The following is a 24,957-nucleotide window of genomic DNA, read 5'->3' on the forward strand; positions in this document are numbered from 1 at the left end:
TTTGATGGTGCTGGATGGTTTTGGGCTGGTGTAAATAATTTATTTTTATTTCCTTTAGCATACAGCTCAGTACGGTACGGTACCAGTTCCCTGTTCTACCTCGAATATTCCCTACCATGTCGAAGATTTATCATGGTGTCGTAAACGCGGCCGACAAATTTGTCCCTAACGCATTACGGCCACTCTGGAACCATGCGGCAGGTAAGCTAGTTGGCCCATCTGCGATGCCGTTTATGTAACATCCGTCCAATTGTGTTGAATTTTGGCAATACTGGCTAACTTGGGTTGTTCTTCTTGTATGCTCCACAGGACCGAAAACAGTTTTCTTCTGGGCACCCGTGTTCAAATGGGTATGTTTGAGCGTCGTCGGTAGCTTCCAATGTGTGGAAGCGATCGTGATTGTACCAAGCGACCTTATACAGGTTTTGTTTATTTTTAGGGTTTAGTCGTAGCCGGATTGAGTGACCTTCGTCGTCCCGCAGATCAGCTGTCAATTTCGCAGTCTGCCTCATTGGCAGCGACCGGAATTATTTGGTCCCGGTACTCGTTGGTTATCATTCCCAAAAATTGGGGCTTGTTCTCCGTGAACTTGTTTGTGGCCGGTACGCAAATATTGCAATTGTATCGCGCCTGGGACTTCTCCCGCAAAGCACCGAAAGCTGCTGCATAGATCAATTTGCGAATGAGTTGTACTATCTCAATCCTGAATGTAAAAAAATGAACACAGTAGTGTTTATAAAACACTGCTGATTTTGTACACCTTTTATTCTGCTTGAACTGTACAGTGCAAACTTGTTGTAAATGATATTAGAATGTGTACAGTATAAATAAATGCACAAAAGATAAAACAGTCATGTAAATGGAATCTGTTTGAAACTGTTAATGGGATTGTGAAAGAACAACTATATGACTTTTATTTTCAATTCGAGCGTCTTAAAATTCTTCGATTTGCCGAAGCCACTACATGACAAGAAAATTACAGGTGCAAAAGAAATAGTGCGACGAGTCAACTTTAAATCCCTGATCAATGATATAAAAAAAAAAACACCCAATGCATTACCAAACCAGCAAAAATAGACACAAAATCATCCACAATGGTTACGGAAACCGGTGCAATTGACATAGAAAATAAAATGTAATGTATGCATGTATATCAATGCCCTATAAAGTCAGCCCGGGAAACTAAAGCTGGCTCGACGCACCCAATAATTTGCATTTCTCTGCATAAGTTTATAAATTATGTCTCAATACTTTCGTCTAGCTAATGTAAAATTTTCAATATTTTCGTTACTAGAATTCTTATACTTATGAATAAACAAGTTTTTTTTTTTTTTTGTTAATAGCACAAGCGTCGCGGACTAGTGGCCACGTGGGGCCCCGAGCTTAAGCAACAACCGAATTGGTTATCGTAAAAAGTGGCTGATCTATACGTATGTTTCGAAGCACATGGACAAATTGGCATAATATGCATAATTTAAAGGGTCTGTGCAAGGAGCATGGTAACAATCATCAAGGGAAACCCGTGGTACTTAAACTTGTACAATCGCGCTTAAAAAGTTCGAGGAAATTTTATTAGCCCGGAAAGAGTACTTCGAGGATAGAAAACTAACGCAAGAACATTTTACTTTACGCCATGGAGATCATCCTCAGGAATCTGACCTCACTGAGTAGCACAGCTTCAATCGACAGAATCACGTTTGCGGTGGTTGGACAACAATGACATGTGTCGAAAGGTTTCCCTAAGAGTTGGTGATCTACACGGGTGGACGACGTTGTCCAGGGGCGTAGCGTTTGAGGTAGTGTACGACGAGATTTGTTGAGTGCCATAGACTGTTCAAACGAAATCGACACGATCTGATCACATTGGAGAATACTTGTTGACCATTTACTGGTTATATAATGATGTATAACGATTCAACCTTAATATGTCCGGTAGTCCTCTCTGGGTACGAGTTTTAGACTATGCTGATGGAGGACGGAGGACGCCAACGCACTCGCCATTTTCGAACGGCGGGTGCTAAGGACTATCTTTGGCGATGTGTGCGAGCAGGGCGTGTGGGGAAGGAGAATGAACCATGAGCTAGTTGAGCTGTTTGGTGGTGCTGATATCCTGACGGTAGTCAAAGCCGGAAGGATGATGAGGATGCCGGACTCATGCCCCAACATGAAGGTGCTCATCAGCGACCCGTTCGGCACGAGGAGTTGAGGAGCACAGCGAGCTCGTTGGCTGGATCAAGTGGAGTCTAACCTGTCGGAGATCGGGTGTAGCCGTGCATGGAGGACTGCAGCCCTAGACCGAGTTTCATGGAAACTGATTGGAGACCTGGCCATGTCGACGCAATGTGCTCAATCCTGAGCACTTAAACAAATCCATTTCACGGCTAACTTGTTCATTCTAGTCCTTATTGGCATAAGGATATTCTAGGTCACGTCTGCTTACTAGACTTGATAATACACCATACCACGGGGGGGTACGGTTCGGATGGGATTTGAACCCTGATTCTGCCATGCGAAAACTGGTTTCATCTCTGGGCCAACTCGCTTGTTCATTATATTCACCAAAACTCAATCAGATTGATGGAAAAGTAAGGCTTTTCCTGCAAAATCATTTAGAGTAACTTCAATAAGTTTGGCCATCTTCCTTAGAGAGCTGTTGGAGGTATAGTTGTTAGACAACTATGAGTAAAACAAGATAAGACAACCCAAAAATGGTAGATCACGAATTTCCGAGGCTTTCGTACAACAGAGCAAAATGTAGCAGTATGAACAATCGAAGATGTGATGCAGAGTTATCTACATTTTACAGCGTCCGACATTACAGAGACAGTATAATTTCTGTATTATAACTTAACGATTTTAAAGCGATTACACAATGTTGCTACATCATTAACTGACATTAAACGAAAAAACGAAACGATAGAGATGCAAAATATTGCAATTCTCAAAGATTAATAAACGAAACTGCTCCTCAATATCAACGTAAAAAAAACTTATTTTGAAGCAATGTTGATTACTTTTGTAAAATATCATTCATCTAAATCATATCTCTCGGTATAGCCCCATGACTCTGTTTAAAGCATGCACAATTACTTAAGAGAGAAATATATTTAAAGTCGGTGTCGGTGTCCTCTTGATTAAAATATCGCCCTTTCGTATGGTTTGCACCTGCGATCAGCATAACGGATGCCCCATCTGCAGGAATAACAATAATAGTAACAGACTGCCCAAATGTTCTGGCCAGCGGTGGGCGTGACTACAGCATTCCCTTGTCCAATGGCAAAGTCAGGATGCTGTATTTTTCAAGATGGCTGCCGAGTCGTCCCAACACAAATGATGCTTCAGGATATGCCAGGACCAGTCTGCTGGATGTTTTCGTTCAGTAGGAGTTTGAAGCCCAGTGGCAGTGGATGCATGAATTAAGGGTTGAAACTCGAAATTTGTAGCGAAAAATAAAACAAGCATAATTGCAGAGAGAGCCGAAGGACTTAAGCGTGCAATAGTGTTGTGATTTGGTGCAAAAGGACTGTTAACCTGTGACAATAGAAAAAAAGCATTGTGTTAAATTGTGCCACAAATAACATTTTGAGGACATTTCAAAGTAATTATGTGTGCCATTAAGTGGATTTGAATAGTGTGTTGAGTTCTTACGGTATTTGGAAGTTAAGCAGCTTTATATTTCATGCATTAAGGTCAACACTTTCCCTATGTATTTGAAGAAAAAAAAGTTAGAAATCAATTAAAAATAAAAAAAGGTGTACAAGTGTGTGTAATCATTATCAAGGATCTATATTGAACGCATAAGGGAAATTTTGTATTAAGAATGAACATTAATTATAGCTTCAGTGGCATCCTTCAAATATTTCCAGATCAAACAATGACTTGAATGTTAATTCTCCTTTTTGAATGATACTAAATGCAGCCTTAATAAACTAAAAATAAAACTAGCTTTTTTTACAAAAGCATTAGAAACCATTTCCTTTATTATTATAGCATTATAATGGTATCTTATGCGCTCTTATATTATCTTATTTTACGTTAAAATAGTTTTGGAATGTTCGAAGAACAGTATCCAGCTATGAAAATAATAATCTCCTAACAACACTCTTCACTACGCACAAATTATGAATAGTTAATACATTTTTCTAAGACCACCAATAGATTAAATCCATTGGAAAGAGAGGATTAATGTTTCGCGGTTCTAACCTAACATCGTCTCTTCAATCCATGTCTTCCACTTGAGCTTTGATCATTGTTCAAAACATCCGTCGTTAGAAAGCGTTTACCGATTCACCCCTAGTAATTGCAACTAATCTGTTCGATTGCAGATGGTTTATCAGATGAAGAACCCGATGGAACTTTCTTCCTGTGCTGTAGGCGTACGGAAGCCACGAACAAAAAGCTCCCAAATGTGCTCCGCGAGTGACGATCATCTTCCCGCCGGACAAGCCCCAGTGTACGGTAGTGTGGGTCCGGTCAGACAGCGCAAGCAGCAAGATCCAGCCGTTCAGACGGAGTTTTCCAACCTAACACGCGAGGAACGGCGCCGGCGACGGCGGGCCACACTGAAATACCGCACAGCACACGCCACCCGGGAAAGGATTCGGGTCGAGGCATTCAACGTTGCGTTTTCCGAGCTAAGAAAGTTGCTTCCTACGCTGCCACCGGATAAGAAACTGTCGAAAATAGAGATACTGAAGCTGGCCATCTGTTACATCTCCTATCTGAATCATGTGCTGGACGCTTGATTTTGCTTTTGTTGTTCTAATTCTAAGTTGCAATACATAATTTTTGAATCTCTATAAAACAACTCGTCTGTAGTATGTGTGTTCGGAAACGGAAAGAAATCATGTTTCACGACATGGTCGTAGTTCTGGTGTCCTATTACTGAAGTGAAGCGAGTTGGAAGAAATTGTTTCGGATAGACAAGTGTTTGAAGTAGGTACAGCTTAATCGTCCAAGTGTGTTGTGGCTAGTGAGGTGGTTTATATTCTTAATACCCAAATAATTACCGATTTTTTATTGAAAAACTGTAAACAAAACGGTTTATTGGTAGAACCCGTGCAGGTTAGTCTCAGCCACTACTTCTTCTTGGTTTTAAAGACCTTACGAGACTTAGTGGCATGACGGCATGTTGGATAGACAGTCCTCACCACGAAGGAATGTTTGGGGCTTCAGCTCAGACCCATTCTGAGCCGGAGATCCGACGCGCCCGTTCGGTCCGCTTATCACGAGGGAAAAATGAATTCCGTTTCTTTGCATTCAAATACGAATTATCATGACTTCCGTTTTTGTGCAAAATATTTTTCTCCTACTTACATGACCTTTAAACTCAGAAAGTTTTGGCTGTCTCTAATTATCTTGAGATTAGAGGATATTTACTACAGCTTCATTAGTGTTCAAATTGGTGGAATTTCACAGATTCTGTTGTGGATTTCAACACTTTAAGACTTTAAGTTCTAGTTCAGAGCATGACGAAAGTACACATGTAAATATGTGAAAAGTAATCGTCTTCTTTTTCGTTTATGACACTGGCATCTCGAAGGTTTGACTTGGCTTATTATTTTTTGTTTCTTGGAGTTTGATATTAGTGGTGGACTGGACCACTCAGTCCTGCATAAGGGGTAACGGCCCGGATGCAATACGATACCTGTTCCTGCCATGCGAAAGATCGGCGTACTTCATCAATTTCTGGACATGATCATATAGAACATATAGAAATTATTTCTGCAGCTAAAAGGAAACCATAATTAGGATTGCAAGATAGGACTCTTGGGGCCGAAACTAGTCTAAAATTCATTGATAAGTACTCGCATGATCGCGTTGGCTCGGCTCCCGAATTGCTCGCTGCTCCTTACAGGATGATGGACAGTGGAGAGAGGATTCTGTTCTGGACCGTCGCGATGGATGGAAGTACCAGTTTGATCTGAGTCGTGTTTGTACCGTGTCGTTGCATCAATCTTATCTACCGTGATCGAACAAATCCTGAGTGTTTTGGTACGAACAATTGAGGCAATAATGAATTATCAGACGAGCTATGAAGGGACAAGGGATGAAGGAAGTTAGAAGAAACAATTGGTAACCGAACGGCACAGAAAGCACTTGTTTTCCTACTAGGCTACTCTGTGAATTCCTTCCCATCACCCTTTCAGAGTGAATATCTCACACTAACATTTTATTTATTTATTTATTCACAATTGATTATTACGGTCCAGCGCCGCATTGTCAACACCGCGTGTGTTGAATAGATTTTAACAGATTTATAAGGCATTTACTCCTTATTCTTTGCCTCATCTAGGGCATACTCGGTTATACACTAACATTTTGATGGAGAAAGAATTATTTAACACACAAGAAGAGGAAAATAAGTATCAAAGTCACAAGATCACCAGGAAGGCTTAAAATATATAAGGAGTTATCGATCTTTGCTCAAAGTATTGCCTTTTTTCCCATTTGTACGCGTTTCAGGTGTCCAACGACATATCCAACTGAGAAAATAAAGATCGTTGGTCGAAAAACGTGTTATAAAAATTTAAAAATTTGATTAATCTCTTTCAAAAATCTTTACAGAAAATACCCCAAAATATCATCACTGTTTTGTATCTTTCAATTGATCTAATTTTTGTTGCCGTGAAATAATGATCAATAACCGATTGATTTTGTAGGGTCTCTGTGTTGCTTGGGAGTACATATAGAAAATAGTATCCAACGCATTTTAAATAAAAATTACTTGCATTTATTTATTTAATCCGATTTTTCGACTGAGCAAGACTATTAGCAACATACCAATGCACTTTCAGCGGAATCTTAAACGTTGAATGGATTTGTTTGAAAATATTTTTATGAGAAATATTTGCAGAATCGCCATTCTGAAGCGAAGATATTAAAATTTTAAACTAAACCTACCACATTTTTTCTGATTTCTCCAACTAATGTACATATTGATATAATGCACCACAATCCAAAACCATTAAATCTGCTGCACCTGTACAGAAATTTAAAAATTCATCAAATTTATCCTGATTCCAATTCTCAATTATCAAGATTATTAATGATCTGTAATAATCTCACTATTTATGGGTGACACAAAAGGAATATCATTTGGGGGTAACGGAAAAAAAACAACACGTCTCGAACCATATTGGCATAAGATCTCTCCCAGGAGATCTTCGAATGTTTCGTTTTTATTTTGCTTTCGCATCAGACACTATAAGTAAAACGGGGCAATTGACACAATCCGCTATTGGTGAAAATCGACAAATCAAAAGTCATTGACTAAGGGTGTAAATGGGTGTGTGGTGTGTGATAAACACACACACACACGTTTGTGTGTACGTGATAAGGGCTATGAATAATTGAGCTGATGTAATTTGGATAGATATCCCTTCCCAAACTACACGGATGAACCTATTGATATACGGTCTTGAGCAATGGATATTTCCTCTTCTCGATCGGTTTATTGTAGGCCTGCTGGTAGACGCTGATGAGCCGCCAGTAGTCCGGGTAGCCGGAACCCTTCTTCCAGAAGGCAAACGGTGGCGCCAGCGTATCGATTACGTAGTTCTTCTTGGTGTAGGGTTCTCGCGGTTTGGGAATGTGCAGCAGTTTTTTGTAGTCGGCCGGTTTACGCTGGTGGCCATTGGGTCCGGTATCGAAACTGCTCAGCGTGCCGGACACGTTGCTTTGCGGTATGCCCGCCTTAAAAGCGCACCGATACTCCTGGTGGAAATTGTACGGAAATTCCTCCGGCACAAACTTGTGACAGAAGCGTTCAATGCGTTCCGCGTGCTTGGCCGCCGCTTCGTGCATCTTGCGTTCTATCGAGTTGGCGCTACCTCCTTGGCGTTGAAGTTCCGCAAGCTCCTTGCCCTGCGACGAACCATGCGAACGTGCTGAGCCACGGACTGCTGGCAGGTTGTTGTTGTTGATCTCCATCGTGGTAGAATCGTCGTGTTGTTTCTGTTGCTGCTGCTGTAGATGTTCCTGTTGTCGCTCACGTCCACTGCCATTCTTTCGATGCTGCTGCTGATGTTGCCGTGCTGCATTCGGAGATTTGGAGGACCGGGCAGAACTGTTGCCACACTTGCAACGATTGCTGGTCGGACGCACCAGACGCTTGTGCTGTCGAATAACGTCACGGTCGAAAAAGTCCTCCTCGCCCAAAGTGTTGGAAAAGACGCCTCCAGCGTGTACCACTGCAAAAGGGTGTGGAATTAAACAAAAGGGTTTGCAAACGACAAACAATAACCATCCGAAATGGCATTGATTTGTGGCGTGAGGTTTATTTGAGCGTTCCCTCGGGGACGCTGCTTAACGTGACTTACCCGCGGGAAGGTTTAGGTCTTTGGCAGGTTCGACCACCTCGAATATTGGCGGTGCAACCGAAGGTTTCGACCCGTCCATGTAGGTTTGCGAGCGGGGCTCATGTTTGGTGCGGAACTCCCACCCGATCGCCAAATCCATCGCACCGACCTTCTTCTTCACGCGCATACTTTCCGGCCGCTCGGGTGTGTCCAACGCGCTAGGCACCTTCGGTATGACGCCACACGTTTTTGGTCGATACACGCGATACTTGGTACACTTGGTCGGTCCTGCTTTGTAGTTTTTGCAACCGACGCCTAAAGAAATTATAAAAATTAAACGCAGGGAAAGATTCGGTGTATGGCTCCTACTCACCGGTAGCGTACGGTCCAACGCTTAGCTCCATGCCGGGATTGGGAAAGCCGGCTGCCTGCGCTTTCCGAAATGCAATATCGATCACTGCATCCGGTAGCGGCTGATGCTCGAGGTTTTCCTGTGCCATTTTCCGCGCCGTTTGAAAGTTGCAAATGGCCGGAATGAACTGGGACTTGGTGGCGGCAGACTGAGCACCGAACGACCGTTGATGCCGATGGTGAGCTGTTTCCTCGCTCTGCGTTGGTTCGGGACGTGGGCCCTCGCCGGACTCTAGCAGTTTTAGGTCGCGAAACCGGCTTATCATGTCCGGGGAATGTGTGCCGTTCATTTTGTCCTCAACGGTAGGTACTCTAGGATAAGGAGCTGTAATAAAACTGAAAGGATACTGGAATGAAAAGGTTCCTTGAAGCTACCACACAAAAGGAAAAGCGTCCAGTGCCTGTTTGTGCAGGAATTATCAGTCTAATCTTATTAATCTAAAGTTATTAATAAAGACCGTAAAGAGGGATAGCTGATAGTAGACAAGGAACATCCAGGTCATGGGAAAGAAGTTTCGCTATGAAGCAGGAACGGAACAGGGAATGTCGAGTTTCTATGGTTCTATGTAACCCAAGAAATCGACACGAGCAGGGTATGACAGGAGAGCTGTATGGTAGCCTGCAAGCAAGTGACAAATAGCTACGCGCAGTATACTCTCTCTAATCTTTGCAGTACACTCTCCAGTCTGGCTATTGCGGTGGAGTCTTGTGGGGACCAGACATCGTTGGCGTAGTCCAGATCGTGGATTATGGATCGGACCCAGCAACAAATCAAGGTCTTCAGGCTGAGAGGATCTCTGAGCTTGGAGGAATGTCTGACCATAAGACCCAAGGATTTATTGGACTTGGCAATAACATGGTCAACGTGTACACTAACAGAGAGAGTCTCATCCAGCCACACTCCACAGCCAAGTATTTTATGGAGGTTACTCGACTTTTGAGAGTGTAGCTGTATGGAATCTTGCAAGATCTCCTAAACGAAATCACACAACATTTATCGGGACATAATAACATACCATTACTACGTCACCAAACGTAAAAACTTTTAACTCTTCTCGTCTATCCAACAATATCGTGAATCAAGGACCTCCTCCCTTGGAGAGCACTTCAAGAGTTCCTCAACAATTATTATTCATCTGATTTCTTCTTCTTGGTTTAATCTACTGGGCTACGTCGGCCATCGAATGGCTTACTAGACTTCCTGATATTAATAAATTGGATAATTAGTCCTTATTACGAGGGAATTCACCTGATTTTTTTTTAATTTTATCAAAGAACCTTCAAACCTTTTTTTGTTGTTTATTTTATAGATATTTTGGGTCATTAAGACCTCATTAGCCTCTTTCCGGTATATGGTTACATGTAAGGTTACAAATTAATGCAGATATGGCTTACTTTTAATCTAAGACTGCTGCTGATATGGTTCGTTTATTGTGAAAGCTATAGAGATAAAAATTTAACTTAAAATTTAAATTTCAAGCTATTGATGCGAAGAAAACGGGTGAGAAGGTAGGAGTATGTTAGGCGGGTATGACCAGTACGAAGGCGGGAAAGGACCCGTTGGATGAGACTGGATTCGGCATCGCGGTGTGACAGGGTGTTGTGTGGTTCGGCTGGACGGAGTCGACCTTCGTTGGCAAGTTGGGCGGCTTTCTCGTTACCATGAATATCGGAATGAACCGGAATCCAACGGAAAACGATTTCGGGTAAGGAAGGGATTTAGTCAACACACTGGCACTGTCGGAACCGTTCACACTGCTTTCGTGACAATACAATGGTACTTTATACAGGAAAAGAAGGATTAGATTGCACGTTTTGACATTCTAATGGCCAGAAAAATGTAGATGGAAAAAACCTGCTTTTCGATTTTATTTGAACTTAGCTTCGATCGTTCCCCTGAAGGAACGAAACGAACCTAATAGATTCACAACGAAATTTACGTCACTAATTTTTAAAATATTTTCGATAGCAATAAAAATACTCTCGCCTACTGAGATTTGAGTTTGCCTACTGAGATGAGATTTGTTTAAATGTCCAAAGAATTTCATACTGAACCTCTCAAACTATAAAATAACTTACCCTATTTCGGCACGTTACTTGGCCTTAGTTCTTAACTGTACAAATACTATTTAAATTGAAGAGTAAACAATTTTTAAGCATTGGTGCTATCTCATACAAACGCTTCATGCAAGAAAGCTAGGCGCAACATAAAAAAAACTTAATTATGGCTTTACAATTTTGTAGATTAAATTCCACGGCAACAATATTCCATTCCGTCCTTGCGTTGATTGATGACGGAGTACGTCCTGGGAAGTGTTGATTAGAACCATCCCATAAGAATACTCGTTTCGGTCACAACGAGACCAAAATAGAGACATCCTCCGCCCCGCCCGGTGTAATTGTAATTGAATGTTGTATCCCATTTTCATTCCAGCAATTCACACGCACTTATCAGCCGTTCCTAATTCGACACCAGCGCACTATGGCGACGGCCAGCCCATCCCGGCTTGACTTTCACACGCGCCGCTGTCAACACTTTGAGTTGTTGGGAGCGTGCAGTGTGTGTGTGTGTGCGTGTGTAGGTGCATAATTTACTTACACCCAACAATTGGCACCACCATGACCATGACGGATCGGATGCTATCCGGTTTCATGCCATTCGCGGTTACCTCAGATTCAGCATCAGACAATTCTAACCCCTCCTCGGTTCCGTTTAGCAGCGGGGCGCTTCGGGTTCACGAGGGTGCAGGTGTTAGTGCCTAAACTGATCCTGATCGTCTCTAAACCAAACGACCGACCAATTACATCGTAATTATGGGCGTTTGCATTCATAGACCGTACCGTCGTCGTCGTGGTAAATTTCGTTTCCGTGAATTAAAGTTTGCACATTCAAAAAATACCAACTCCACACCCTCGCTCTCGCGTGACACAAGGCCAACATTGGTCTCGAGGGGGAAGGATGCGCTATAAGAGTTCCCAAGTTAATCCCGAAATCAACACGTGTTTCAATTACCCAACAGGATCGTTCGGTGGTACCGAGGGTGCGTAAGCACAACAACAGAAATGCTGTAGGATGTAGCAAGCATTCGGTAACAGTTTTTACAATAGAAAAATATGCTAACGATTTGTTTTTTAGTAAATCGTACAAACAATTTTTCTTTTTTCATAAGAATTCCATTGGAATATTAATATTTTTTTCTCCAAACAGTGGCGATTTCGAATGTTCACACACAGGTTCTTAAAGTTGCTGTGTTGCAATGTCAGCCCAAGATGTCCCTGCAAAACAGGTTCACCGCAAGTGCTGGACGAGTTCTGTGTACACATGGCACCGGTAGCTTCTGTTTGCCGTATCCATCGAAGCTAGTGCTGCAGCTGGTACAACGAACCCGGTGGATGCGCATCCGCGTCGGGCGAAACACTTTTAGAGACACATGTGCACACACAGCGGAATCCGAAAGGACACACAACCTGCCAAAATGGGATTTCACAATCTGTCTAGGGAGCAATTTATCACTACCGGATTTTTCGGTCCGCCCCTTCGACACTTCGTCTGTAATTGTTTGAAGTATCGCTGCTACAAAAGGGCGTGAAGTGTGTGTGTGTGTGGGTTTATATGCTTAAGGATTGTTAAATAAGAAACAATTGGTTCACAGCGAGAGAGCAGCGCTTTAGCAACGATTCCGTAGGGGTCAGCTCAGCACCCTCCGCACAGTTGGGAAATTATTTGGCGGAAAATTACCATCATTACATTAGAATGGTCCCGCTCAATCGACCCGGGCGACGCAATCGATACGTCCAAAACACTATCGGATGGTGTCATCAAAAGGTGAAGGTGGTCCATATCGGTTTTCAATTAAAGTGCGCCTCAATGTCCACTTTGTATTCGCATGAAGAGCGCAAAAAAAAAAAAAAACAGATTCCACTACTTACCCTTCCCGTTGGAGGTTAAACAACTTACAAACGTTGGTCAGTACGGTCAATACGAAAACTCAATTAACGACCGAAACGAAACAGTACATTACATTTAAAAACAAAATCAAATTTGCAAGACACAATTTCACAACACTATTCGGTGCTCGAAAGGTGCGTCCGACACACACTGCGGTAACGGGCCACCACACCAAAACCCGTAGCCGCTGTAGCGTTATGTTGTAGCGAAAAGAAATTGATTTTCCTTGGCGGAAGCGCGACACCGTGTTGTGGAACGATAAACAATGCGCCGTTGCCGTGGGTTATCAGTGGAAGTTGCTCAAAACTTCGTACCTTCCGTTGGAGCGCTTTGCCCGGACATGGGCAGCACACGGCGGGAAATGGTTTGTATCGGGTGTATGTTGGTATTTTATCCCTCTTTTGATCATTCAGGGAAGATGATAATAACATTCCTTCATCCTGCAGATAACTGATATGCTATTATTATTAAATGCTTTAAAAACTTACATTTTCTAAGTATTAGAACTTATTTTACAGTTGAAAAACACTTGCACTTGCAGCAGTTTTAAAAATCCATTTTTAACAACATGACTACGCAAAATACACCCTAGATAGAAGGGAAATGTTACGAGCTAGACTGGTTCTAATTCTATTAGCATTTCGTCTGCATGGTTAAGCTCTCATACAGTTTCGATGGATTACACTCTCGCGCCTCTTTACATAAAAAAGGGCGTCCTAGCTAACAACATGTCCGAAAGGGGGAACTTTCGCTTGCTTGCAGCTAGGATAATTGTCTCCCTACCAAGGGGTGGGTCGATAAGCTAACCAGTGGGCGTTATAAGTTTGGATTGAAAACGGTGTTTATTTATAATTATTTTTTTCTGCCCTCCTCGGCATAGATAAATGATAGTTCTACTCGTCGGTAATCCACGAAATCTTCTGGACATATGTTTGATACTTTTTTTTTTTGAGACCATATTTCATGCTCGGTTTAGTGCTAAATATAATTGTATGCAAATTTGTAAAGACGAATGTCTTCCTTCATATTTATATTTGATGCATGAAAACATAATTTTGTGTCTTTCGTAATTCTAGACCATCTTCTTTTTCTTCTTCTTCTTCTTCTTCTTCTTCTTCTTCTTCTTCTTCTTCTTGGTCTGCTCAGGATTGAGCACGTCGTGTCGACATGGCCAGGTCTCCAATCAGTTTCTAAGAAACTCGGTCTAGGGCTGCAGCCCTCCATCCACGGCTGCATCCGATCACCGACAGGTTAAACTCCATTTGATCCATTCAACGAGCTCGCTGTGCTCCTCTACGCCTCGTTCCGAACTAGGGGTCGCTGGCGAGCACCTTCTTCGTATACATCGTATCCTGCCGGTCTTTGCTACCGTCAGGATGTCTGGTTCTCCATATAGCTCAACAAGCTCGTGGTTCATTCTCCTTCGCCACACGACCTGCTTGCACACACCGCCAAAGATAGTCCTTAGCAATCGCCGTTCGAAAATTTCGAGTGCATTGGCGTCCTCCGTCAGCATAGTCCAAGACTCATACCCGTAGAGAATTACAGGACGCATCAGTGTGTGATATATCGTACATTTCGTGTGTTGTTGGAGTCTTCTGGATCGCAGGAGTTTGTGGAGTCCGTAGTAGGCACGATTCCCCTGAACAATGTGCCTTCGGATTTCACTGCCTACGTTGTTGTCCGATGTTTCGATCGTATCAAGCTAGCAGAACTCCTCTACCACCTTGAGATCGTCGCCGTCAAGATCATCATCGCGCTTCCGAGTCAAGCTCTATCCATTTCTATTACAAAGCCAAGGAATTGCAGAGATCGGTTGAAAATCGTGCCCCGGATATCGAAGCCCGCGCTTCGCATGACACCCTCCAGAGCAATGTTGAACAACAAACAGGAGAGTCCGTCTCCTTGCTTTCCTTGATTCCGACAGCATGCTCGAAACTTTCACCTTGCACTGCACCCCGTCCATAGTGGCCCTTAACAGCCGTACTAGCTTCCCAGGGAACCCGTACTGCTGCATGGTGTTCCATAGTTCGATCCGATCTATGGTATCGTAGGCCACCTTGAAGTCAATGAACAGGTAGTGCGTAGGGATCTGATGCTCCCGGCATTTTCGGAGGATCTGCCGTAGAGTAAAAATTTCCGTAAATTTCCGTAAATTCTAGGCCATCCTAATTAAACATAAAAATATTATCATTTTTAAAACTGCAAGTATAAGTTGAATGAAGGAAACATTACTAACTCTGAATGTAAAATTCAGATGTAAAATGTTGATTTGATGAGTTTGGAGTCTCATAGTACAATGTTTTATATATTGTTGAGTATAGCCACATCCAATAATTGTAAACTTAAATGGGCATTAAAAATTTATGCATTTAAAGGGTACTAAAAATGTTTTTTTTCTGCTCTTCTTCTCCCAATATTCATGAGTAACTCTGCTTACGATTGTAGACTTCCATATTTATGACATTTGGGTCTCCAAATGTGCAGGGGGCCACGGCACGGCAGAACTGAGGATTAATTATTCTCCGGACGACTTTTCCGTACTAAGAAAGAGTAAAGAACAAGAATGAGTAGTTGTGTGGGCAATCAGGGGCCACAAATCGTTAGGCCAGATATTTAAAATTTGGATCCGTTCCGATTTGATGTTTGATACAGTGCTCCTGTTGTAGAAAAATGTTTTATTCATCATAGTAATGGGTCTTCATTCAGAGAAGTATCAGTCCTTAAATATCGCGATACTAACAGCAGTATTGAAGAAAATCGCTGTCTTCTCTAGACTCTAGACGAGTGCATGTAAGGGCCACAAAACAGGGGTCCCAGTGTTGGGAACCTTGCAGTAGTAGCTCGTTGCAGGAAATCTTATTCGGAACTCCTGATGTTCGTTTTGGGGCCGCGGTGCAGCTTGTCTCAATTGCAAATTTGTTCAACAAAACATATATTTTCTTCTAGTTACTTACTTAACTTTGTGGTCTTGGCCTGCCGTAGCAGAATCCGGAACCGTTCACGGTCCCGGATATCCCGGCCTTCATGACGGATGATTCCACGCCATCCTCCCACCTCAATCTGGGCCTACCACGCCTCCTTTGTCCGTGTGGATGGCCTAAAAGGACTTTCTGAGCTGGGTCGTCCGGTGCCATGCGTATAACAGTGCCAGCCCATCGGAGCCTGGCGAGCCTAATTCGCTGCACGACTGTGAGGTCGTCATACAGTTCGTACAGCTCGTCGTTGTAGCGGCTCCTCCATTTTCCTTCCACACATAAGGGGCCAACAATCCTTCTGTATGCATCATCCTCTCAGAGGACTTCGTCTGTTTTGGACAGGGTCCATGTCTCAGAGGCGTATGTGAGTACTGGGACTATAAAGGTACGATACAGTTCCAGCTTCGACCGTCGTGACAGGTTTTTTGAGGTGAGATGGCTGTAGAATGACCGGCTAGCCGCCAACATCCTAGCGCGCAACTCCGTCTCTATGCTGTTTCAGGTGTTTATTTTTGACCCGAGATAGGTGAAGTTTTGGACGACTTCACCTATCCGTACATCACCCCCACGTAGTTTAGGATTTCTTAATAGGGTTGCTGATGGTGCCACCATCAATTTGGTCTTTGCCTCGTTAATCTGCAACCCGAGGTTTTCTGCCGCCTGCTCGATCCTTTGGTAGGCCTTTGCTACCTTGGAGAGCCGCAGCCGGAATGATGTCTATATCATCAGCGTATGCCAGGTTCTGGGTTGACTTATAGAAGATAGTTCCCGAAGTCTCCACCTCCAAGCCACGGATGGCCCTTTCTAGCGCCAAGTTGAATAGGAGACAGGCGAGCTCATCTCCCCGACGCAGGCCTTTAGTGGTAGCAAAGGACCCTGAGAGTTTTCCATCAACCTTCACCTGGCATGTGACGTTGGTAGAAATGTTTTTGGTTCTAGAATTTGCATAGAATTAACATATTAACTGTCTTTGCAAGTTTCCTCATGCAGCGTTATTTGATCACGTTTGATAGGCATTTGATGTGCTCTAGACGAGCAGCATATTCCTTCTGCATGGTGTACGTATCAATACCGAATAGTTTTGGTACGTCTCACGCAACATTGAGTGACCGAGCTAATAGTTGACCAGGAATTTTAATTGCAGTAATGAATTCTCTGTTCGTGAACATGAATAATACATTTAAAAGACATGCTTTTGGGCGTACTCGGATCTATTAAAAAGCTATAAAGATTTACGATTTCCAGTTATTAAGGCACAGTGGCTGCTTCCAGAGGGATTTGTGATTAACTGTTGTTAACGTTTTGAAAATAGTTCTTCAAATAATCATACAAATAATATACCCAAGTGTTAAAATTGCAATTTAAACATGGTAAAATACCTAAAAAACATCTCAAAGCTTCCCCAAACTGAACACAGCAGTGAAAAGTGGGCTGTCATCAATAGTAAACTAACACAACAACAAAACGGATATGCACCAGGCTCAGAACAAGCGCACAAAATTGAAGGAGTCCTAAAGAACAAACTTTTAATCAACTATCGCTTGCGTAAGGCAGTAGATAACAGCACAATTAATGGTATAAAATATCTCGGAACGCGCTGCAACACCTACGAAAGGCAAGAGGAGCAATTCTGACGAATGTTGAAAATAGCGGCCTTTATATCGGGGAGTTTATTCTTCCTTTTTGCAGAAGCTTTTGGGTGCTGGTGTTGTGTGCATCGTTTGCCTCGATGATTCTTATCCTGCTGCTTACGATAGACACTTACGATGAGACGATCAGCGTAAATCCGGACACATCGTATCTGCGTTGGAACAGCACCTTTCCCGCCATATCGCTTTGTTACGCAAAAGGACGAACCAATCAAATTTCGAACTTTCTTAAGGAACATTGGGCGGTTACTAATTTCACGCCACCGAAAAGGTAGGATGGGAAAGTGTCGTGGTTTTTAATGAAGAATCTTTCATACTGATGTGTTTCATCCCAACATTCCAGCTCGAATTACTTGTGGCCAAAAATGGCTCAAACGTACTTGTTTGTCAGTCCGAACAGTAATTTGGATGAGGATATTACTGCCATATGTGCAGGGCTAAACAGTACGTGCAATCTCAATTTGAAAGTGATGAAAAATAGGGTAAATTGCTACTGTATTTCTCGTTCCTGCCATTCACTTCCTCATTCCAATGTCAATGGGGGCATTTTTTCCCAATTTGTATATTTTCAGTTTCTTCCATCCGATTGTAAAGATGTTCTTTTCGATGTAAAGTTCGTGGGGAAGCCGTTTGATTGTAATCTTATATTTCGATACACCTTGACGGAGATGGGAAATTGTTTTACTGCTAATAGCATATTTGATCAGTAAGTTTTGTTTGTCACCGGTTGGTGGAGTTGAAAGATCTTAAGAGTTAAGAGATCTACTCTACAAAGAGTCCTAGAGTTGAAGAGAAGTCGAATCGTCTAATTTTTTTTCCAGATCCCCGGAAACGTTTGAACATTTGCCGTTGAAATTTAACGTACGGACCCGCAGAAGGAGTTTGGAGTTTCGTTATCGAAACCACGACACAATCAACTACATGGTGATCAAGTGATTCAACGAGCTGTTTCTACTAATGTCTAAACATGCACCTTTACACCTTTTTTTTTACAGATGTACATACACAGCCCAGAAGATTATCCAAACTTTGTTGAACCATTCTATGCACTCAGAAAATCTGGCTTCGTTTCCCACTTCATGTTGCAGGTAAATGCTGTCACATTGTTGTATTCCTTGTGTTGTTATTAATATTTTTTATCGTTGTCCGTAATTTTCACAACTCTAGATTACGGAAACAGTAAACCAACCCGAGGTAAAGGATGAACCGATTGATAAACGGAAATGTAGATTCCCCGAGGAAAGACTCTCGCCTGCGCTGGCGTACAGCTTTTCGCAGTGCTTTCTCTACAATCGTATAAATTTAGAGTTGAAGTTGTGCAATTGTACCATTCCAACTTCGCCCAAAGAATGTATGAAAATGCACCCCCTAACTGTGTGGATTTTAATTGGTTTTAAAATGTGTGTTTTTTTTCATTTTTTTAGATGAAAAGTTTTACTGCGATTTAAAAGGACTGCTGTGCATTAACAAGGGTATGCGACTTTAAGTCGAAATGTGAGTAAACATTTTGTAATGAATTGGGTTATTTTTTGTACTTTTGAAGTAAACGTAAAGCAGTTAACTAAACACGTGCACACCGTACACAAAGATCTTTCATGCATGCAAGCGTGCGAATCGCTGGAAACGCACGTGATTGGGTATGTGTGTGAGTTATTTAAATGACTTTTAAGTAAGTCTATTACACACCTCAATATCATTCTCTTTCGTGTTTAGTGAAACTTATAACCCTACCAACGTAAGTTCCGAAGCTGGAAAAGTGATCCTGGAAGTGTTGAATGTACCAATTTTCCGCTACCAAAGGCGAGTGATTAGAAATAAACTAGATTTTGTTGGTAAGCATACCTTTACGCGTCCAATATCGTATCGGATTGAAATGTAAGCGTTGTTTTTAGTTTCTTTAGGTGGCATAGGTGGTTTGTTCTTTGGGGTCTCATTGATAAGCATCATTGAGCTGGTGTACAACATGTTCTTCAAGCCGTACCATCTTAAAGTGAAGTTTACTACAAACTAATACATTAAAAACGTGTAGCTTAAAATATAAAAAAAAACTATTTTTATAACATTTGAGATGCTTAATGAATAAATATTGGTCGCAGAATCAAATTTCTCCATGCATGTCGTCATTACCAACCGTCTTCGTTTAAATTCACCACGTGTTCCTCTCTCTCTCTCTCACTCTCTTTCTCACGCACACATTTAAACAAATCTCTATTTCCTTCATCCAACACAACCACTTGACAATTTACAAATGTCATAACAATCTCACAGTAAACAAGTGAAACCGGCACGAAATGAATGCTCTCGGAAGATGCTGCAAATATCGGTTGCCCGCATTTATCGGCACATATGCAACGAGCAAAGGTGCATCTCGTGTATTTATACGCTCTCAATGCTATAAAGCCGTTAATAGGCGTGCAGTGACCGAGTTTAAAAATTTACGCCGTGACCCTCCGAAGGAATCTTCCGGCGCTGGCAGTGGAAGAACTTTAGCCCAAGCACTGCACGCTCGGATACGTGCCACTGGTCCGATAACGGTGGCAACTTACATGCGAGAGGTGCTGCTCAATCCGGCGGGTGGATATTACAGCACGAAGCAAAATGTGTTCGGCACAAGTGGAGATTTCATTACGGCGCCGGAAATTGGACAGATTTTTGGTGAGGTAGGTAGTGGTCCGACCAATTACAAAGCGTTCAGATAATACTAGAATCGTGTTTTCTTCTAGCTCGTTGCCGTTTGGTGTATAAATGAGTTGCAAAAGTTCAACTATGATGGACACATTCAACTCATCGAACTTGGTCCAGGCAAGGGAACACTGATGCAGGACGTATTGCGCGTATTCGAACGATTCGGTCTGTCGACAGATCGCATCAGTGTCCATTTGGTAGAAATGAGTTCCAATTTACAGCGCCTTCAAGCAGAACGACTTTGCAGCAGTACCGTGCATCGTACGGCCGCTGATCAAGTAGAGTCCTACGTGCAGGAAGGAACAACTAGTTCCGGTATTAATATTCGATGGTACAACGATATCGTAGAGGTCCCGAAAGGGTTTTCCATCATACTGGCAAACGAGTTCTTCGATGCTCTTCCAGTGCACGTGTTTTGCAAAGAACCGAAAGAGGGAGGTGCTTTTTGGAAGGAAATTTTGATTGATATTAATGCAGACCAGAACGAGCCGAGTTTTCGGTTCATCCAATCGAACAAGGCAACCCCGTACTCGGTTGTGTTCGGAAAGCGGTTTGAAAGCAAGGCACAGCTTTTGAAGAATCGAGCCCGCATTGAAGTTTCATTTGAAACGGAACAGATAGCTCAAAATATTGCCAAACGCGTCGACGAGCATGGAGGATTTGGTCTCATAATTGACTATGGCCACGAAGGTGATAAAACCGATACACTAAGGGTAGGTAGAAGTATAAAATCTGATAATGGAGTTATTAATTTCACATTTCCATACTTAAGTCATTCAAAAGCCACAAGCTTCATGATCCTCTGCAAGATCCGGGCAGCGCCGATTTGACGGTTGATATCGATTTCGGATTTCTGAAGCACTTTCTGGAGCAGGACGACAAAGCGATAGCGCTAGGACCCGTTAGCCAAGGATTGTTCCTGGAAACTATGGAAGGGTCAGCACGGTTAAAGGTGGGCTAACATTAATAGCATAAATCGCTAGAATTTGGATAGTAATAAGAAAACCATTTCACTTTTTTTAGACCTTGCTAAGTTCAACCACAGACGACCAGTATCGGAAACTATTAACCGAAGGTTACGATGAACTCACAAACCCAGCTAAAATGGGAGAACGCTTTAAGCTACTGGCAGTTTTTCCAGCATCACTGAAACAGTTTCTTGCATCCTCGAACAAAGTGGTAGGATTCGATGCAAAAACGTGATCCGCACCCTTGTCGCCCAGGTGCTGCTGTTAATGGAAGAAATGAATTGTTAACTGAATAAAGAAAAATAAATCATAATCGGACTGTTTTCTCAGTTTAAGTATTATTTTTCAGAAGCTATTATTTACGTTACATTTTCTGTTACATGGAAAACCAAAATATCTTTCCGATCAATCTTGCGTTTGCCGTCGAAATACCGAAATTCATCCTTTTTTCACCATTTACACAATCACGTTATGCAAGCTTCACATTATTCTATTTTAAATACGAACCCGACGCTCAAACGCACTATCCCTTCAGTTTTTAGTGAGTGTGGTCTGTCTGAGATTGTGTTGTGTAAAGAATCTTCCCTTACCTTACAGGTGTTTATGCACGATCGTATTTTTTTTTTAATCTGAATGTGTATCTTTTGGTGTGAGTTGTGTACCATTTACATTCTAGGATTTATGTGTTCTTGGTGTGCTGTTCTCTTAGTGCTTATAAATTCCGTGACTACGATCGACTTGAACCCAGTTTACAGTTTTTTCCCCCCATGAGTAACAACTGCTGGACCAATGCTTATGCCCTCAGCCCTTCTACGGTCAACCATTGATTTACCCGCTTTTTGTTATTGGACAAAAAGATAGAATTTCAGTACGAGTACGTGCTCGAGGATGTGCGGTAGCAAACTAAGAGAGCAATAAGCTTGTAAATTCTGCATCACAATCAACTTAAGCACGAATGAGAAATTATAGGAGTATATGAGTACATTGACTAGGCTATGAAATAATCGCATTTGCCCTGCTAACCCAAATTTTTAACCCATATGGAACATTGACGCTTACTTTAAAGATTAAACATTGTGCAGTGCTGTTAAGTCTAAATAAGTTAACTATAAATTAATGTGAAATCCCACAAGTTTGTTAATTGGTATAACCTAAAAAGCTAAATAAATGAAATCTCGAATGATGAAAATAAATCTCAAAACATTGTAACTGCTTTGTAACTGGTAAGCTAATGCTCCAAAAGCATTCAGTAAACGCCGGACGTTAGTTGAAAATGTCGGCTTAAATTTGCTCTTCATACACTCGACCAGCTCGAAGATCACATTCAGTTTAAATACTTTAAGTGACAATGATAATTCATCGATCCGCTATTACTGGTGATGTGCTGGGGCGATGACAATGCATCCTATTGCTCCAACCACGAACTGGTAACGGAGTTCGGACTCTTCAACTGCAACGGATAGAGTAATTGTAGAGTGTAAAAATACTAACAGCATTTAAAGATGAAAATTAAAACTTACACTGATGTTGAATTGTTGTAGCGTCTTTTCTAAACCGTTAGCATTACCAGCAAAATATGCGGCTATAGCGTTGTGGAAGAGCAGCAACTGTTTGTGCATAACTTTAATCTAAAAATGAACCAAATTGCGTGATTAATAAAACATTTAACAGCTCTGGTGTAAACTTACTCTATTTTCTTCGAGGAATTGCATCTTTACTACAATGTCCGAGCGTAGCTTCTCGTACTGGTCCTTACATTTTTCGTACTTTTTCTGTACCTCATCGTTGGAATACTTCTGCTGCGGTTCACTGCCACCCGTTCGCTGCTGCTCCATATCCACCCGGTAAGCATCGTACTCTACGCGGGCCAACTCGTACTGTCTAATGGTGATTAGTGTGTCATCGATGGTCTTATTGCACAGTGTATTTATGGACGATATGAAAAAGTTCAGCGCGTTCAACAGCAGCTCGCCATTTTTCGTTAAAATTCGCTGCGTTTCGGCATTTCGCAGAAACTCTTCCTGCAGTTCCGGACTTTTCTGTGCCAGATCGGCAAACGTTTCCGACAGCAGGCTCTGCGTTTGCATGCAGTTGTAAAAGTGGGACGTGAATGCACGCGACAAACGTAATATGCTTAAATATTTCTTCTGTGTTTCCTTCAGCTGATCGATTTGTGCTTCCAGCTCGAGATCGACTGTGCGGGTCGATTTGCCCAACTTTTCCAGCATGATCTGTTTGGTGCATTTGTACGTGGTAATGCTCCAGTTACGGAACGTATCGAGCTTGGACGATCCGTTCTTGATGTACGCCGATTCGTCCTCCAGACTGACGGACGTCGGCGACGTTAAGCTGTGATTGCTTACGTTGCGCAGGGTTAGCGTGGTCGAGTGCTTGATTGTTTGCTGCTCGGACCCGGAATGCACGACGTCGGTGCTATCGTTCATGGACGGAGTGTTTTTCAACATTTCGTGTATACTTTTTTCGCTCGATTTGTTCATGTTTCTAGGGTACGGCCACTTCCTGTCTGGGTGAGCAACAAAGAATCACACAAATCGATCCTGCAGCTGAACCTGCAGAAAAGAGGTACAATCAGAGCCAAAATTATAGCCACAAATTAAAGAGAGGGAATTGATTCGGTCTTACTGCCGTTTTGAATACCTTTGCCTTTGCTTTCACTGAGTTTCTTGAGGCTGAAAATCACAAGCTAATGAGATTTTTTCGTTTTGTGTATACTTCGCGACAAACGTCATCCTTCACGGCTCCGTTTTTCTACGCCTGCGCACTCCGGTCGCTGTCTCCGGATTGTCGCGGAACCATCCTTATGTCGTTTCATCAATTGGATTTTAAAACTACAGTTGGGAAATCATCATTCCAGCAAAGAAATGGTTGAAACTTCGTACCGAAAAAATTATTCTGATAAGATAATGTGAGGTTTTTAATTCGAAAATAGTTAAATAAATGGTTGTTCTTGAGACAGCTATGAAATACAACTTTGGCTTCATGTATTCAAACTCAAAGAAATATGAGTTTTTTAATGATTGTACTGTTTAATGCAAGACAATACTGAAATATATAACGCATAACAAATATGGTAATCCGAACAACATTGATTTTTTCAGAAAGAAATGAAAAATTAAAAACAAGGATGATCCCGATTTTGTGTGGCTTTACCAATGTGCTAAAACATATTTCACCACTACAATGAAAGGTTTGTTTATGTTGCCTATTTCATCTACGCTTTTAGGTTGATTTAAAAACAGTCAAAATCAAGACCGGCCAATCATTTTTTTCTCTGGAACAGATTACGGATTAACTTCTAATGTTTATTTCTTGCTGTTACCCTATCAGTCAGAACAAAGAATGCAAAGCTGCCATCAATTTATTTCTCAAAAAATGCAACGTTCAACGGTTCAATCTTTTACACATAGCAAGTTTTCTTAATCTAAGATTACATGAAATCAGTTCTCTTGCACGTGTTACCGTTCGTATATGATCTACTTCAATGAATGGAACGTAGCGGGTTTGCATTTCGCTGTACCTTTGTTTGGATTTCGTTTCATCATCGCATTGCAAATTGCTACGTAACATGCCCGAATCTGTCGTAACTCCAGTGTATATGTTGCGATATTTTAGGATGCCGGTAATCTCAACGTGGCTACCTTCACGAATGCTCCCACAGTAATTGTCGAGGCACAGCTCAACACTGCTTGTTCCATCAGGTAGCTGCAACGCACTAAAACCAAATGCAAGAGTAGAATTAATCGTCGTTTGTACAACTAAACCAAGCATACAACTTACGGTGGCAAATCAGGAACGCTTAGCGACTCTAGCTTATCGCCAGTACAGGAAAGCCTTCCAATGACCGAACACTTTCCATAATGTCCATGTGCTGGATGCTCTACGAGTGCAATTTCTTCAACCAGCATATTCTTATAATGCTCACAGAACGAAATATTTGAAGAGGATGACGTGCATGCTTTACTTTCAGATTCTTTCATACTGCAATTTGTTTGATGA

General features: G+C 42.0%; 9 protein-coding genes across 9 annotated transcripts in view; 4 read left to right on the plus strand and 5 right to left on the minus strand.

Moving 5' to 3' along the window:
- The window catches only part of LOC126561389 (tectonin beta-propeller repeat-containing protein), a 445,867-nt gene that overhangs the window by 56,504 nt on the left and 364,406 nt on the right, over positions 1-24,957 (minus strand). The window lies entirely within an intron of this gene.
- Positions 1-24,957, minus strand: part of LOC126563311 (LITAF domain-containing protein-like) — a 317,379-nt gene that overhangs the window by 20,813 nt on the left and 271,609 nt on the right. The window lies entirely within an intron of this gene.
- LOC126563330 (mitochondrial pyruvate carrier 2-like) lies at positions 89-673 on the plus strand. The gene is made up of 3 exons (XM_050219962.1): positions 89-201; positions 310-350; positions 440-673. Exons 1-3 carry the CDS (start codon positions 117-119, stop codon positions 668-670), a joined length of 357 nt encoding a protein of 118 aa, XP_050075919.1. The 5' UTR covers positions 89-116; the 3' UTR covers positions 671-673.
- On the plus strand, positions 4,326-4,784 carry LOC126563257 (helix-loop-helix protein 1). The gene has a single exon (XM_050219888.1). It carries the CDS (start codon positions 4,326-4,328, stop codon positions 4,743-4,745), a length of 420 nt encoding a protein of 139 aa, XP_050075845.1. The 3' UTR covers positions 4,746-4,784.
- Positions 7,405-9,001, minus strand: LOC126562216 (uncharacterized). Its single transcript, XM_050218660.1, has 3 exons — positions 8,674-9,001; positions 8,322-8,615; positions 7,405-8,192 (listed from the first exon to the last, which is right to left on the minus strand). Exons 1-3 carry the CDS (start codon positions 8,999-9,001, stop codon positions 7,405-7,407), a joined length of 1,410 nt encoding a protein of 469 aa, XP_050074617.1.
- LOC126560769 (pickpocket protein 11-like) lies at positions 17,653-19,298 on the plus strand. The gene is made up of 7 exons (XM_050216720.1): positions 17,653-17,769; positions 18,283-18,375; positions 18,455-18,638; positions 18,712-18,759; positions 18,831-18,924; positions 19,001-19,119; positions 19,180-19,298. Exons 1-7 carry the CDS (start codon positions 17,653-17,655, stop codon positions 19,296-19,298), a joined length of 774 nt encoding a protein of 257 aa, XP_050072677.1.
- The window catches only part of LOC126562199 (protein arginine methyltransferase NDUFAF7 homolog, mitochondrial), a 259,818-nt gene continuing 254,439 nt past the window's right edge, over positions 19,579-24,957 (plus strand). Inside the window, exons 1-4 of the mRNA XM_050218643.1 lie at positions 19,579-19,947; positions 20,011-20,685; positions 20,745-20,924; positions 20,996-21,195. Coding sequence (XP_050074600.1) covers positions 19,579-19,947; positions 20,011-20,685; positions 20,745-20,924; positions 20,996-21,175 — 1,404 coding nt within the window. The 3' untranslated portion in view covers positions 21,176-21,195. The remainder of the gene's footprint in view (positions 19,948-20,010; positions 20,686-20,744; positions 20,925-20,995; positions 21,196-24,957) is intronic.
- LOC126562620 (arfaptin-2) lies at positions 22,254-23,497 on the minus strand. The gene is made up of 3 exons (XM_050219173.1): positions 22,629-23,497; positions 22,461-22,568; positions 22,254-22,390 (listed from the first exon to the last, which is right to left on the minus strand). Exons 1-3 carry the CDS (start codon positions 23,436-23,438, stop codon positions 22,346-22,348), a joined length of 963 nt encoding a protein of 320 aa, XP_050075130.1. The 5' UTR covers positions 23,439-23,497; the 3' UTR covers positions 22,254-22,345.
- LOC126560770 (uncharacterized) lies at positions 24,343-24,938 on the minus strand. Its single transcript, XM_050216721.1, has 2 exons — positions 24,739-24,938; positions 24,343-24,673 (listed from the first exon to the last, which is right to left on the minus strand). The coding sequence occupies exons 1-2, from the start codon at positions 24,936-24,938 to the stop codon at positions 24,343-24,345; spliced, it is 531 nt and encodes a 176-aa protein (XP_050072678.1).

This window comes from Anopheles maculipalpis, chromosome 3RL (assembly GCF_943734695.1).
Source record: "Anopheles maculipalpis chromosome 3RL, idAnoMacuDA_375_x, whole genome shotgun sequence".
NCBI classification, from domain to species: Eukaryota; Metazoa; Arthropoda; class Insecta; order Diptera; family Culicidae; genus Anopheles; species Anopheles maculipalpis.

What these genes read in the sequence shown, in the direction of transcription:
- LOC126562620 (XM_050219173.1), bottom strand. Translation starts at nt 23,438, where the DNA reads ATGAACAAATCGAGCGAAAAAAGTATACACGAAATGTTGAAAAACACT. An exon ending in AATTCCTCGAAGAAAATAGA is followed by an intron (nt 22,569 to 22,628) that starts GTAAGTTTACAC and finishes GTTCATTTTTAG; the next exon opens with ATTAAAGTTATGCACAAACA. An exon ending in TACAACAATTCAACATCAGT is followed by an intron (nt 22,391 to 22,460) that starts GTAAGTTTTAAT and finishes TATCCGTTGCAG; the next exon opens with TTGAAGAGTCCGAACTCCGT.
- LOC126560770 (XM_050216721.1), bottom strand. Translation starts at nt 24,938, where the DNA reads ATGAAAGAATCTGAAAGTAAAGCATGCACGTCATCCTCTTCAAATATT. An exon ending in AGCGTTCCTGATTTGCCACC is followed by an intron (nt 24,674 to 24,738) that starts GTAAGTTGTATG and finishes ATTTGGTTTTAG; the next exon opens with TGCGTTGCAGCTACCTGATG.
- LOC126563330 (XM_050219962.1), top strand. Translation starts at nt 117, where the DNA reads ATGTCGAAGATTTATCATGGTGTCGTAAACGCGGCCGACAAATTTGTC. An exon ending in ACTCTGGAACCATGCGGCAG is followed by an intron (nt 202 to 309) that starts GTAAGCTAGTTG and finishes TATGCTCCACAG; the next exon opens with GACCGAAAACAGTTTTCTTC. An exon ending in GGGCACCCGTGTTCAAATGG is followed by an intron (nt 351 to 439) that starts GTATGTTTGAGC and finishes GTTTATTTTTAG; the next exon opens with GGTTTAGTCGTAGCCGGATT.
- LOC126562216 (XM_050218660.1), bottom strand. Translation starts at nt 9,001, where the DNA reads ATGAACGGCACACATTCCCCGGACATGATAAGCCGGTTTCGCGACCTA. An exon ending in CGTTGGACCGTACGCTACCG is followed by an intron (nt 8,616 to 8,673) that starts GTGAGTAGGAGC and finishes TAATTTCTTTAG; the next exon opens with GCGTCGGTTGCAAAAACTAC. An exon ending in AGACCTAAACCTTCCCGCGG is followed by an intron (nt 8,193 to 8,321) that starts GTAAGTCACGTT and finishes ACCCTTTTGCAG; the next exon opens with TGGTACACGCTGGAGGCGTC.
- LOC126560769 (XM_050216720.1), top strand. Translation starts at nt 17,653, where the DNA reads ATGGCTCAAACGTACTTGTTTGTCAGTCCGAACAGTAATTTGGATGAG. An exon ending in TGAAAGTGATGAAAAATAGG is followed by an intron (nt 17,770 to 18,282) that starts GTAAATTGCTAC and finishes TTTTTTTTACAG; the next exon opens with ATGTACATACACAGCCCAGA. An exon ending in CTGGAAACGCACGTGATTGG is followed by an intron (nt 18,925 to 19,000) that starts GTATGTGTGTGA and finishes TTTCGTGTTTAG; the next exon opens with TGAAACTTATAACCCTACCA.
- LOC126563257 (XM_050219888.1), top strand. Translation starts at nt 4,326, where the DNA reads ATGGTTTATCAGATGAAGAACCCGATGGAACTTTCTTCCTGTGCTGTA.